The sequence below is a fragment of the Typopeltis vanoorti genome, chromosome 5 (genome assembly GCF_054136105.1).
Source record: "Typopeltis vanoorti isolate ZY-2024b chromosome 5, IOZ_Tvanoo_1.0, whole genome shotgun sequence".
NCBI lineage: Eukaryota > Metazoa > Arthropoda > Arachnida > Uropygi > Thelyphonidae > Typopeltis > Typopeltis vanoorti.
Window position 1 is genome coordinate 43,329,983 of NC_143553.1, and position 15,972 is coordinate 43,345,954.

The 15,972-nt window shown below is 36.5% G+C and overlaps 1 protein-coding gene across 1 annotated transcript in view; it reads right to left on the reverse strand.

Annotated features, from left to right (window-relative positions):
- LOC150106343 (Fanconi anemia group I protein-like) overlaps window positions 1-15,972 on the reverse strand; it is a 370,741-nt gene that overhangs the window by 122,185 nt on the left and 232,584 nt on the right. The window contains exon 11 of the mRNA XM_090392981.1: window positions 9,407-9,496. Coding sequence (XP_090249107.1) covers window positions 9,407-9,496 — 90 coding nt within the window. The remainder of the gene's footprint in view (window positions 1-9,406; window positions 9,497-15,972) is intronic.

Here is a 15,972-nt window from a genome sequence, read left to right on the forward strand (position 1 = left end):
TAATGTATAGATATAAACTGCTTGAAAAGAAGTCAACAGACACCACAGCATGAGGAACATACAGCCATGGTGCCCACCTTAATAAGATTTAGAACCTCTTTTTGCTGCGATGACTGCAGCAATCGTAAGGGGCATACTCATCACAAACATATGATAGTGATCAATGGGAATTTTGAGCCATTCTTCCTGTAGGAATGTAATTAGGCCCCGGCCTGTTATATGGAGTAAATGTCACTTGATCTCACTGACTCTCTCCAGTTGACGGTGATGTTTATGTCCACAAACCACACAGTTACAGCAGCAGCCTTATGACACAGTGCACTGTCTTGTTGGAAGAGACAATAGTTAATTCTGTAAAAATGCCACAAAGTACAAAGCATTGCATTGTCCAGAATGTTCACATACCTCTTGGAGTTCAATATTCATGGAACCACAAACAGAGGTCCAAGGCCAAACTAGGAAAAAAACAACACCATACCATTACACCACCACCTCTGCATTTCATACTTGGAGTCACGCACTCTGGTAAGAGATGTTCTTATAACACACATATACCTGTTCATTTGCTTGTAGAGGGTGTAGCATGATTCGTCACTCCATAACAGAGATATCCAAGCTTCCACATCCCAGAATTCTGTGCATTGACTGGAATTCAAAAACTATTTGGGCTTGCATATTGCAGTCCTACCATGGAAACCTATGTTGTGAGCCTCAATTCCAAATGTTTTTCGAGTTCCAGAATTCTGCATTCAATGTATCAGCTGATGAATGGCTGATTTTGCATGTTATCCTTCACGGTACCCTACAGTGAGTGTGATGGGTGATTCACTGCAGGTAGCATTCCAACTGACTCCCTGCACTTCCATCTCGGTATGGTATCCCTGATTGACAGGATGACCCAATTTGTCAACGATTTGCCAAACAGATAGGCCTGCAACATTGCATCCTATCACAATCAAACTCCATCAGTTCCTTTCTCACAACTATTTCACCCGAACACAGTTGCACTTACTTTGGAGCATCATATTCCTTCAATCCATACTGGTTACAAAAATGACTCGACACATGGCGCAATGCACATGTCCATTGACTTCTTTTCAAGCTGTGCGCACAGCTCATCTCTAACATTTCAGCAAAAGAAGTAACAGTCTTTGACCTGCTTTCTTGTGTGAGCAAAATGTTGTAGTTCTAGGATATTCTGAACAGTTTCTGTTCACCAAGTTCACCACTTTGTAATCCACCAGTCATGTTTCTCTTTGCATATATTTTTCGCACTAATCTGACATGATGTTTACACACTGGGTATTCACAATATCACAATGAACATGGAAAAGCATTCTGACATGATACATTTTATTCTTACACGCAAAGTGCCTATTATTAAATCAAAAAAATTTCTTATTCACAAGCCATTTCAAGTTATGTAATTGTAAGAAAATTTCAAAACTGATCATGTTACCAATTTGAGTCTATGATCTCTCTGAAAGTATTCAATGATTCACTTGAGTGATCAAAAAGGGCAACTAACATGGGGAGAAAATGAATGAAAAACTGGTTCTTGCCAGTGGACATGAACACCAACAAAGAAATTAAATCCCACATGACCCACATGAAAATTTCAACATGCAGATAACTGGAAATATCAGGTACCTACTATGGTTGTAGGAGCCTGTGTAGCTCAGTAGAAGTGGCATATGCACTCTACGGTGCTTGACCGCACAAAGAAAGACGTGATCAAATAGTCGCCGACTAGAGGAACATTTTCTAAACCATTTTTCGACTGTTTCCCGAGTTAGTCAATCTCTGGCATGAACAAGTGTGTTTTTTCTCCCAGAAAATTTTTGGGTTTTTCGTCCCATAAACTCCAGAAAATCAGCCATCAAACCTACACTATTTTCAGACATTAAAAGTACGGTGTTAGAGCTAGTGACCATGAGATGGTGGCACTTGTTAGTTGCCTTCTTCAATATGTACCTCTGATTCTGATTCTCTTCACTGGTTCTTTATAGTGGACATGAACACCAACAAAGAAATTAAATCCCACTAATTATGTGTACCAATTAATTAGTGATAGACTTGGGCCAGCTATCTCTGATTGGCTACCAGTGGAGAATGAACTGCCCACTCAGTCTCCAAAAGTTAGATAGGGCTAAAACGGCCCTGCCTACTCCCTATACAGGAACAAAAAGGTGTTAGCTGATTTTTTTTTTTTTTTTTACTATGGTTGTAGCTGGTGGCCTTCCTTCACTATATCTCTGGAATGCTGTTTGTGAGTCCTGGAAATGATTCCACACTCTGCAAACCATGGAATGATTTGCATGCAGCCATCTGGCTACCTCCACCTGACTCACCAAGCCTCTAGTCTTATAATGGCTCTTCGTCTGAATTTATCAGTTAAATGATGTTTTGAGCCATAGCCAAGAATTCTGCTATCCAGAAATGTCTTGTTCTTGCTCCAGATATTAAATGGAAAACACCACTTCAAAACACTCATTTTTATGCCATGGTTGACTTGCATATACTGACAGTGCCACTCATGTATATATGATAATCAGACTTAGCATCACTTTTAACATAATGTACCAGACTCTCACATATCCCCCCCCACCCACCCACCCAAGTTATCGCGATTTTTCTCTTCATTCCTTATTTTATGGAAACTAGTGTACATTAGTAATGTGGGTGAGCTAAGTTAGATAAACTAGAAACCCTGTCCTATAGACCATACACAAAACCTCTTCAAATAACTTCAGGCACCCTATAAATAGTGATCTTACACACACACACACACCAAGCAATGAAATTTGTCTACTATCTAAAACCATTCAATTGTTGGTTGCAGAGCAGACATGTTATTCATTTGCCCAATTAGTCCAGCAATCTGGGTATATTATCAAAGAGAAAGAGTCTGTACTACACTCCTGAATACACAGCTGGTATTAGAGCTAATAATATTTAACATTCAGTTATTTACAGGTGTCTGACATCAACTATTGTCCCGCTGTGTTCTCACCCCGGTTCTCTCAAAAATAATAAATATGAAACAGAATAATAAACCAAATTATTACCTAACAAAAATAACACACTGATATGACAAAAATAAATAAATAAAAGTTACTGATAATAATCCTTTCTTTTAGGCTTGCACAGTGATCCGAATGCATTTTTGGAAATTATGGAGACAACTACCATGTTTGAATAAAAACTTTAGTTTACTATTACTAAAATTTTTTCAATTGTTGATATTGATACTGATATTGATTACTGATAATAATGAAATGTTAATTTCCTTAGATTATCAGTAGCCTTGATTCCTCAAATGTACATGTTAGAAAGTGATGCTAGCAAACTTAAAATAAAAATCAGCAATAAAAATATGAAACATACAAAAAGAAACTAGAAGTTAAAAATATTAATTGCAAACTAAATAATGAACCAAATAGACAACATGTTATTTTAGTCTTATGGATTAATTAAACTGCCAAATTAAGCAAAAATCTTAGTAAAGTTGAAAACAAATGTGACAGTATATAACACAATAGCAAAAATTGCAGCAGACATGTAGCAAGTCAAATATCATTATTATTACATCACACCTCCAGAGAGTCCAAATCAAGGGAGGGCATCTACTCTACAACTCTTTGTCTCACTGCTCCACCAACTTTCATCATCTAACACCAACGCCATCTACTGCCGACTACCACCACTAATACTTTCACAGACAATCATAAATATCCATGCCCACGGCAGGATTAAAATCAGATCTCTAACCATGCGGCCAACCAGGCCAGCAAATAAATAATAAACAAATTAGCCAAACCAAAACAACTCACATGTGAAAGTTTTTATATAAACTCAGATTTCAAGATCTCAGAATCAGATTAGAAACAAAATCCCTGATCAGGGAATAGAGATTATCATGCAAGGTTACTTATAAAAACTTTTTTAAAATTAGCATTAGTGGAATATATGCAAAAATTTTTTGGTTGTTAAGTCTACATTTTCAGATAAGAAAGCAACTGTGTATAATGAAAAGTGACAGTATTCTTAGAAAGAAGTGAGGAGCAGATTTTTCTCGTGGTAGTAATGAGCTGGGTTGTCGTGTGTGGGGGGGGGTACACATTAATAAGTCATATCCATCCTCCATTTGTTCTAATTTGAGTAACAAAGTTCCATGTGTTATTCTGTCAAATGCCTTTGCAAAAACTAGCAGAATCACTGTGTAGCGATTTCCTTTAACCAACTCAGATGTTACTCTATTATTAAAAAAAAAGTTAGTTAATTACTAAAGGATGACCCACCCTTCACAAAACCATGTTGCCCCTCATGCAGTATCATATTTTTATCCACCCATTCTTGCATTCTGTTTTTTGACCAATTTTTTCCAGTACTTTTACCAGCAGCAGTCTTAGAAAATCGCTTATGCACGGTAACTGTTTTGCCCTCTTTTCACTCCCTTGGAACGCTACCAGAGCTGAGACTTAAGTTAAAGAACCTAATCAGAGACATTGCCAGTTCCACTGCACATTCTCAAAATGTGAGTTGATATCCCATCTAATCCTACAGCTGTATTTACACTGAGATTCTGCAAGATCTAAGAACCTCCAATTCAACTATCTTTGTTCCCACATCAGTGTTTGTCACATATGTTACCGCAGTAATCTCACTTGGATGATATACCCTTGCAAAGTGGTCACTCAGCAAACTCAACTATTTTATCTGCATTTGTCACCTTGTGACCATCATCATCATTCATAAGGTTAATCTTCTGTAGTCATTCTTCCTCTTATTTGCCACATAATGAAAGAACTCTTTTGGGATTTTCTTTGGACTGCTCAGCAAGATTCTTCTTGTAATCTGATTTTGCCTTCCTTGCATGCTAGTCACACTTCTTGCCAAAGCTTTGTCCTGTTCACAAGTTTGTGGACACCCTTCTCCTTTTATACCCTCTACAGCATTTTCTTCTTCTGACACTCATGCATAATGATATTACTCCTACCTGATTAACACTCCCTAAACTTAGATATACAATTTAATAGTGCTTCTTCTAGATGACAAAAACAAAACATGAACTCTAAACACAAGACTGAACTAGAAAATGCAGCAACTTGAAGTAATGCATTTTTACCAAAACATGGCAAAACGTGTTGTATAACGTGGCTATGCTACTGCTATTTTCATACAACCATAATCAAACAACCAAGATACCTTTATGTTGGATATTTTACTACATCAGATAGGTGAACTATGCATTTCCAATTTACCTTTTTTGTTTAGCCTGAATTGACTTTAACACAAGGAAGAGAACATTTAAAACACAGTAATCAATCAGAAGAGAGAATATAATAAGGCCTATTATACAATAAAAAGTTAAAGAATATAAAAAATAAAAAAGAACGAATATAAAAAAGTATATAAGTCAAAATATAATTAGCATGAAAATGCAATATAGTTTATTAAAACAAATAAATAAAAAATAATAATAATATCAAATTAAAAAAAAAAAAAAAATCTAATATAAGAAAAGCTTTGATGACCAGACATGGAAATCTGGCTAATGACAATATGTGAGAAGAGGGAGCAGAGTAGCGTTTTAATTGAAAAGGAACATCAAACCCCATAAACATTATACTAATAAATTTAACTATTATTACTTAAATATATATAAAGAGTTAATAAGCTTCATTTCGGCGATATAAACAATATTTTAAATTAAGGGGATATAAAATCCACATTGTTTCAAAACCGAATAAGAAACTCAAAGATTGGAATCAGAGTTTCATGCCGAATATAGTAAACTATAAAGTATCGGTGACACTAGCGTGAGCTAATGCAAGTGACCCTAGTACGTAGTACTATACCGGACAACTCGTTGCAAAGGTGGGGAAAGTTCAGATCGCTATTCTTAGGTATTTTCCATAATGTAAAAACACATTTCCTAAGAAATGTATGCTGTTATTACATTATGGAGGGAGGTCACTACCCAGACCGGTTTCAGCCTTTTTTGAGGCTTCATCAGTGAGTAGCTGATGAAGCCTCAAAAATCTCTCTGATACTTTATAGGTCACGCTAGTGTCGCCGATACTTTATAGTTTACTATATTCGGCATGAAACTCTCTGATTCCAATCTTTGAGTTTCTTATTCGGTTTTGAAACAATGTGGATTTTATATCCCCTTAATTTAAAATATTGTTTATATCGCCGAAATGAAGCTTATTAGCTCTTTATATATATTTAAGTAACTTAATGGTTGCACCTCTTTGGAAACTCGTATAGCAGAGTATATAAGTTCTTTTCGCTATACACTTTGGTATATTATGGTCTAGCTACTCACTGATGAAGCCTCAAAAAAGGCTGAAACCGGTCTGGGTAGTGACCTCCCTCCATAATGTAATAACAGCATACATTTCCTAGGAAATGTGTTTTTACATTATGGAAAATACCTAAGAATAGGGATCTGAACTTTCCCCACCTTTGCAACGAGTTGTCCAGTATAGTACTACGTACTAGGGTCACTTGCATTCGCTCACGCTAGTGTCGCCGATACTTTATAGTTTACTATATTCGGCATGAAACTCTCTGATTCCAATCTTTGAGTTTCTTATTCGGTTTTGAAACAATGTGGATTTTATATCCCCTTAATTTAAAATATTAACTATTATTATTATTATTGTGCTATCTTCTATCGAAGGTCAGCGACTACCTTGGAGAACAAACTGCGCTCTTGTGCTAATCTGAGCAGTTGTGCACTGCTCTTTCCTGTCCACGTCTTGATGTTGTCAAACCATGATATTCTTTTTGTTCCTCTAGTTCCTTTGCCATCAATTCTTCCTACCAAAATAGTTTGTAGAAGTTGGTATTTGCTGTTTCTCATGATGTGGCCAAGATATGTTTATCGTTTCTTGATTATTTGTACAAGATGTTTAGCTTTGCCAATGGATTTTAAGACATCTTCATTGGTAATTTTTTCTGTCCATGATATCTTTAGCATTCTTCTGTATAGCCACATCTCAAAGGCTTCAATTTTTTTGATGGTTGTCGCCTTCAATGGCCATGTTTCAACTCCATAGAACAGAATAGACCACACGTAGCATTTCAGCATTTGGCATCTGACTTCCATGTTTAGGTCTTTATTGCAGAATAGTGTTCTCATTTTCATGAAGGACTGCCGTGCAACTTCAATCCTTGTCTTTATATCTATTTCTGGATCCCACCGTTCATTAAGCCAGCAACCAAGATATTTATATCTTGACACTTGATCAATATTTTTCCCATTGAGTGTCAGTTTCATTGATGAGGCTGGATGTTTGCTGATGATCGTGTATTTTGTCTTGTTGATGTTTATATTTATTTCCATTCTTTGGCTTTCTATGTATACTCTGTCAATGAGTTTTTGGAGATCCATAATATTATCTGCAATTAGCACGGTGTCATCTGCATATCGTAGGTTGTTAACAATCTTTCTAAAATTTAACTAAATACACTTAATAATTATTTCCTTTCCTTATCCATTTGTAACTGAAACATAATAACAATGGCTAAGACAAGTATAGTGATCAAAATTAAAGCATCTCTGTTTAAGGCTTTGTGGAGCGCCACCCAGTCATCCAAATGTGGTGAAACATAGCAGAAATACATTGTGCATCATGAGGAAGTGATATCTGTGGAAAAAAAGTAGTTCCAAAAATCACCACCAGGGAGTACTGTATGGTGTAAAGAATGTAAATATAGTAATTTTTCTCTGTGTGTAAAAAGGAGAAAAGCAACACAAGCATAAATAACACATTTTTATTCACTTCTAGTATGCATTTATGAGCTATTAATGTACTGTTCAATGCACTGCCCTTCCCAGTATGCCGCAAACTGCATCCTTTTCACAGTGTGTTCAACAGCTGGTAAAGGCTGATCTTGTGCACATGGTGTGTGTTATGCTGTCTTTCAGTGCTGGCAAGTTATCAGGATGATCCCGATAACCCTGTCTTTGAGAAATCCCCAGAGCCAGAAGTCACAGGAGGTCAGATCAGGCGAATGAGGTAGCCATACAGTGGCACATGACTTACCACACTAGCTTCCATGAAATGTTTTCAAAGAACTTCCTGTACATTCATCCGATGTGTGGAGGGTTTCCCATCTTGCATGAAAATGACTGAATCCATGCACAGGCACTGCTGTGGCATAACAAAATTGTTTATCATATCGTGATGCCTCTCAGCAGTAGCAGAGCAGGTCACATGAGCTGACTAGCAGATGTCTTCAGAGAAGAATGGTCCAATGTTAAACGCAGCTATAAACCTGCACCAGACAGTAACTTTGAGTGAATGCAAAGGGATATGTTGGATTGCATGTGGGTTTTGCATAGCCCATACTCGAAAAATTGTGGGTATTCACAGCTCCATTCAGGTGAAAGCAAGCTTCATCTCTCCACAAAATAATCCACAACCACACAGCATCCTACTCTGCTCAGGCAAGGAATGTTAAAGCTAATACATTCATCTTCCAAAGTCCTGCAGGCACAACTCCTGTGTCAGGGTTATCTTGAATGGGTAGAATCTTCTGTAAAATTTTCCAGATGATTGTGTAAGGCATATCCATGTGTCTTGATACAGCACATGCACTGGAGGAACTAATGCTGTTATTCATGGCCTGCTCCACAACAGGAGTAGCAACTTCATTCACTTGTTGTGACCTGATTGGTTTGCAACCTCTGCCAGGTCTAACTTCCAACAATCCCATTTCTTCAAAATGACTAATAATTCATCACAGAGCACATGAAGATAATGGACATCATTGAAATTTGCAGAGTGCAGCAACAGCATTGCAATTGTTTGGTCGTACAGCTTCATGAGGAAAGCATTGGGGCAAAGTTAGTTCCATCACTGTGGATAGTATTAACAACCAAAATGAAAGGGGGGAAATGCTGTGTCCATCTTTTTAAACCTTTCTGGCACGTGCCAAGCTGCTGTGATGCAAATTCCATGCATTTGGTGTTCACAACACCCATGTGAATTTTGTAACTATTCCCCCCCCCCTTCAGATACTGCATCCGCATGACACAATGTATTCCTGCAAGGTTTTGCAGCATTTGGAACACAAGGCCTTAAACAGGGATACTTTAATTTTGATCACCGTGTACAATAATGAACTCATAATAGTAGGTAAATATTTATACCATGCAAGAAAATAATTCAAAAGTTTTTGAGTGATTATATTTTATTCAACAATAATATGAACTATAATCAATTAATTAACACAGCTACTACTGGTATGCAGCACAAGTTTTTTTTTTTATTATTATTATTATTTCAGCACACATTAAGTTATCCAATTTCTTAAATTACCAGTTAAACTAATTTCTAATTTTTTATATTTGAGAAATTTCATTTAAAGCTAAGATTATTATACTTACCTGTTCTTCAAATCTCTGCATTTTTGCAAGTGAGAGTGCCAAAGCCAAAGTAAAAGGAGCAAATATATAAGAAAAGATATGCTGATTGGTCTAAAATAAAAAATAAGATTGAAAATCCAACATTTAAACAGGTTCTAAAATATTTTTTAGACTTACATTAAGATTACAGAACAAATAAGAAAATGACTTAAGAATCAGAGACAGACAGGAAAACAGTATTACATGTTGTATATTTTCACAGAATGCTAATCTATATTACAATGTCTCCCAAGAATCTGCACTCATGCTTTGATTATTTCTACTATACAGGGTGTTCGGGATAAATTTGACAGTTTCGTAAGGAAAAAGAAAATCTTCTTTGTATCTATTAAATTTAATGAATTGAAAAAAAAACATTACAGGCAGAGTTAATCACAATACTATCAACAAGATTTACTCAAAATAACCACCATTAGCATCGATCACAGCTTCAATTCTGCTTCGGAACCTCGAACAAGCTGATGCTACAGTCTCCCTGGGAAGGGCCGCAAAAACTGTTTTAATTTTATCCATTAACTGGGCTTTTGTATTACTGGAAGTGCAATTGGTGTCTTTTTCAACTGCGCCCCATACAAAATAATCCATGGGGTTAAGGTCTGGGGAGTTTGGAGGCCAAACATTTGGACTGGTGAAGTCGTAGAAATTTTCAGACAACCATTTTTGACTTTTCCCAGAGGTGTGGCAAGGGGCCGAATCCTGCTGCCATACATACGGCCTACCATTGGCTACCCTTGTTATCCAGGGCTTGACTACAGTTAGCAACTCCATGAACAAAGCCCGAATTCCAATGCCAGGGTTCTTCAACACCTGTTCCTGCAGATTTGCGAGGAATTCTGCTGTACGAACGCAATCAGATCGTCTGCTAGGGATCTTTCTTCTTGCTACATCCTCGTAGTCACCATTGCAAGTCTCTAGTTCATGCCTGATTGTTTTTACTGTATTCAGGGAGCATTGGGCAGCAGTCGTAATATCCTTATTTTGATGGCGGGCACGAATCATCATGATACAAGTTATTCTCTTCCATGATTCAGGTGGGTTCCAGCTATCCATCCTTTCTGACATCTTGTATATGAATGAAGAAGGGTCCAAACTTTTAAATGAAGAGAAGTGTGTGTTAATACATGTAACTTACGGAAAAATATAATTAATTATAAATATGTCAAATTTATCCCGAACACCCTGTATATATCAAAGGGCATTAGGACTGGAAAAAAAAAACTACAGGGATGGTAAAATCATCATCCACATCTATAAAAATAGGCAAGAGTTTGCACTGAGGAAATGAACAGAGTAAACAAAATGATTGCAAATGAGAACAAAACTAAATGTATGATATTTTAAAACAGAATAAAGAATTCATTATAGTAACTGAATATAAGCTTCTACAAAGAAATTAACTTTATAGGTATCTGGATAGCACTTGTGCATTATTCTATCCATTTCTAATGCATCACACAGATGCCTAGAATCTGGTGGTGTCTATTGTATTGCACAGATTCTATGGATGGTATTTAACGTATTACACAGACACAGCATAAATACACCTGGGACATCAATGCTGTACAATACAACTTAAACCAGCATCATATGTCTGCAAAAATATTATCTTAACTAAAAGACATTTTGAAATCTAATCATTATTACGCTTCTGTTGCATTTTCTTGCACTTTGGTGAGAAGTTTTACACTTGCTACTTGAAGTCTCTGAATTATAACATTAAAAATGGCACAGTCAGAAATTGTCAGTATGAAGAAAAGAGAATGTAGTTGAACTGCATTTCTTCATTAACTTCATATATTTCTCCAGTGATTGACATTTGTTAGCACACAAAAGCTGAGAGTAGGTATCAATATTGATAAGCAGTGGGCAGTCATGGATTATCTTATCTTGGCACTGTTGGATATGAATGGCACAGCTCAGAATAAGGAAAGAGAATGGCCAAATCAAGGAAAGAGAGGGAATGAGAGAAAATCGAGGGAGATGGCACAGAAGAAGGGAAAGCAAGATGAGAGCAAGTTAGTTGGTTGGTTTATAGTTTAATGGTGGAAAAACAGCAAAGGTTACAGCAATACATAAATAGTCAAAGATAAATTAGTAAATAATATGCAAATACAAAATTTTAAGTTAAGCAATGCAGTATCTATATATAAATAAAATTACTGCAAAGGTTACAGCAGTACATAAATAATAAAACAAACTAGTAAACAATATGTGCATATAAAAACCAAGTCAAGCAATGCAGTATCTACATATAAATAAAATTGCAGCAAAGGGTATAGCAGTACACAAGGTCAAAAGTTACAGCAGTGCATAAATAGTCAAAGACAAATTAGTAAACAATATGCATGCAAAAATATTAAGTTTAGCAGTGCAGTACCTATATATAGGGTGTCCCAAAATTCACGCAAGAAGTAATTTTGATAGAAAACACAGGCTTTTAATTAAAAATTGTAATTTCTTATTGATTCATAAAGTATACAGTATAGGGTTATGCATGGAATAGCATATCGGGTAAATGGCCTCCACGGCTTTGCTGTCACATATGCACTCTTTTGTCGAAATTTTCCATGACCGTTTTGCATAAATGTGGCTGAATTTCGTTGATACAGCACTCAATTTCTTCCTTCAAGGCGTGGGTGGTCGTGGGCTTGTTGGCATAAGACTTCAAAAAACCTTAGACTTCAAAAAACCCCAAAGAAAAAAGTCCAACAGCGTTAAGTCACGTGATCTGGGTGGCCAATTCTGATCACCAAAACGGGAAATTACACGACCAGGAAATGACTCATGCAGTAATTGAATTGTTTCTCGGGCTGTATGGCATGTGGCACCGTCTTGTTGAAACCACGTCGTCCACATCCATATCTTGCAATTTAGGCACAAAAAACGGGATTATCATGTCGCGATAGCGAGCACCATTAACTATTATTGCCTTACCAGCAGCATTTTTGAAGAAGAATGGACCGATGATGCCTCCAGCTCAAAATCCGCACCAAAAAGTGACACGTTGTGGATGCATTTGCTTCTCAGCAATCACTCGTGGATTTTCTGAACCCCAGATGCGACAATTTTGTCAATTAACGAAGCCCTCATGATGAAAATGAGCCTCATCACTGAAGATGATTTTGTTCGAAAAATAAGCATCCACTTGTTGTTGTTCCATAATCCATTCAACGAACTCTCTTCGCTGTGTGTGGTCAGTAGGCTTCAGTTCTTGAGTCAATTGAACTTTGTAAGCATGAAGATGCAAATCTTTCGTGAGAATACGCTGTAGAGAGCTTCTCGAAATGTCCAATTCAAGACCATGGTGCTGAATTGATGTTCCTGGACTCTCAGCTACACTCTCACGAACTGCTTCGATGTTTTCTGTTGAACGACTTGTTGAAGGACGGCCAGAGTGTATAAGATCACTAATTGATCCAGTTTCCTTGAATTTTTTAATTAATCTTTTCACAGTTGATGAAGTTAAATCACTATTCCGACCATATTTTGTACGAAAATTGCGAACTGTAGCTGCCAAACCTTCATTATTTTTAAAATATTGCTCAACAATGAAAATGTGTTGTTTTTTCGTGTAGCGCTCCATTTTTAATAACCCTGAACTGTCAGCTGTCACGCTGTCTTTTTTTTCTCGTTGGCAACACTTTACCACACAAATGGCGCTAAATTTAAATCTTGCGTGAATTTTGGGACACCCTGTATAAAAAAATTACAGCAAAAGTCACAGCAATACACAAGATCAAAGGCTACAGCAGTATATAAATAGTTAGAGATAAACTATTAAATAATATTTTTATACAAAAATTAAGTTAAGCAATGCAGTATCTACATATAAATAAAATTACAATCAAATGTGTCTGTAAAAATTCTTTGTAAGAGGTTAAAACATCATGAAATTTGTCTGAGTCTAATAGCATCTGCTTGAGTGTATATGGCTTGGCAAGAAAGGTAAACATTTCATTCTTCTCTCAGGTAAAGTGCTGTCACTTAACCAAAATATGACAAATAGTAAGATGTGTATTGCACTTTTGACACATCAGCCCTCAGTAAATAAGAATTGTGTAAGATGACTGTGACCTATGTGGAGACCAGCAAGAACAACATACTCTCTTCTCTTTCTATGTTAACTAGAATGCCAATGCTTAACTTCAGGCTTAATGTCATGTAATTTGTTTGCCAATGCTTCCTGCCACGATGACAACAATCGAGTAATTAGCTTTGATCTTTATAAACAGTCTATATATGGTACTGTCAAACAGTACATGGGAAAAGTATGCTAGCAGCTGCATCTGCAGTCTCATTTCCGTTAATTCCAATGTGGCTGGGAATCCAGCACAACTGACCATCAAAATAAAAACCTTAATTAATTTTTGTGCAAACATATTATTTAATATGTTTTGATGGTCAGTTTTCATTTTTGTACAAGGTGTAACAAGTCATACAGCAGAGGATGTGGATTATACATATGGGAGGAGACAGCCTGTAAAGAGCTCAGAGAGTGTATAAATTACACACTTTGATAGTGGTTTTCTTTTATATGCACAAATGCAAGCTGAATGGCATGCAACACTGCTGTATAATTACTGCAATCATGCAGGATCTGATTGGAAATGGTATCAAGAAACACAGCAGCACAGACAACACAAATGTCAGCTCTTGAGCCACCAGTATAGATAGATGAGAAATCAGAGTGGGTTGCTCTGTATGCATTAAACAATTGCATAAACAGATGATGGAGCATGAGACTTCTGTAGTTGACTAAGTGAGAGGTTGTAGGATGGAGTGCAAACCTGCCATGGAAGGATGCTATTATGTTTGGTGTATGAAATGTTGTCAACATTCATAACACAGTTTGCATAGTCTCTTTAACATGCATACCAAAAGGACGCATGGCAGTCTGATGTGTGATATTGACCTTCCCAGAGAGAAAACAGACTAGTCCATGTAGGATGATCCGGAAGAGACCTTAGGTTTATTGCATAATTAAGAGACAACTGTTCCATCTAAGATAGAGCTGGTTCCTTTGCTTCAACATAAAGACTCTGAGTGGGTGATGTGCGAAAGGCACTAGTAGCTATTTGTATACCCTGATAATGGATGGGATCAAACTATCGCAGGTTATTCTGCTTTGCAGAACCAGACTTGAGACCCACAATTCAGCCTTGAACATATAAGGCATGATAAAGATGAAGGAATGAAAACTGATTGGCATCCCAATCAGTTGATGACAGAGTGGTGTAATATTTTTCTTACTCTTGTTTTTATGATTTCTTATCCTTTTTATATTAACGTTTGTATTCTTATGCAGTTGCACTTTCAATTCTAGTCCGCCAATTAATCTAGTGAGGAGTGTACAAGTATGGAAGAAAGGGTCTAATTCCTTGCTAAGTTCGTTAAGTACATAAACCTTACAAAACCTATATTGCATTGCAGTCGCAGCTATTCTTATGTCTTCTATTCTTAACTATTCTTAACTCCCGGTTTGGTTCTGACTTTTATGAGTGGTGCAAAGAGATCAAAATCAGGCAAGTCGTTAGATTAATAAAAAGGAAAGACATTTATTCATCAAATCAAATATCTTACAGATAACAATAATTACTAGCTTAGAATCACAACTATCCTTCAGATTGAGTTCAATTAATTAAATGATACAAACTCTCTCTCATAACATTTAAATATAAAGAGCCAATAGGCTTAATTTCAGCTATATAAACATTATTTAAATTAAGGGGATATTAAATCCCACATTGTTTTAAAATCGAATAAGAAACTCAAAGATTGGAATCAGAGTGTTTCATGCCGAATATAGTATAGTAAACTATAAAAGTATCGGCAACTACTAGTGTGAGCTAATGCACGTAGTCCAAGTACGTAGTACAAACTCAGGCAAATCGCAGCAAAGGTGGTAAAACTTTCTTATTCGGTTTTAAAACAATGTGGGATTTACTATCCCCTTAATTTAAATGATCTCTCTTAACATTTTAAAACATGCCTCAAAATCTCAATTGAAATTAGATTAGAGCTCCAACTAGAAACTAAACATTCATTCAGTAATCAACATTTCTAGAGGTTAATGAATTAACAGAATGAGTACACCATATAACATTAACATAATCCTACACAATCTTTTTTCTTAGAACATACGGTTCCCCCTTTTTCTCCTTGTTTAAGTCCTAGAGTCCTTTCATTTAATGAAACAGGATAACTAGAAAGTTCCTTGCACGAACACAGATTATCCCTCTCAGTACAAATACATAATAGAACAAAATATTACATTACCAGGGACTGTAGAAATACTTGGCCTTCTCCTCATTTGTCTCTGGAGTGCTTTCGTCTCGTTGAACATGCTTCTGCTTGACATCATCTGAAAGAATCAACTGGTGGGCTTGGACACGATTCGCCTCCTTCGAAGTAAGTTTGTAAGTTACTCTAGCTTGCCGCTATTGGAACAAGTGGTTCATCATGACTTGTCGGTCTGCACTGTACCTTCTGCAGGGCTAAGATCTGTGCTTGCTGAACTACTGCTTGAC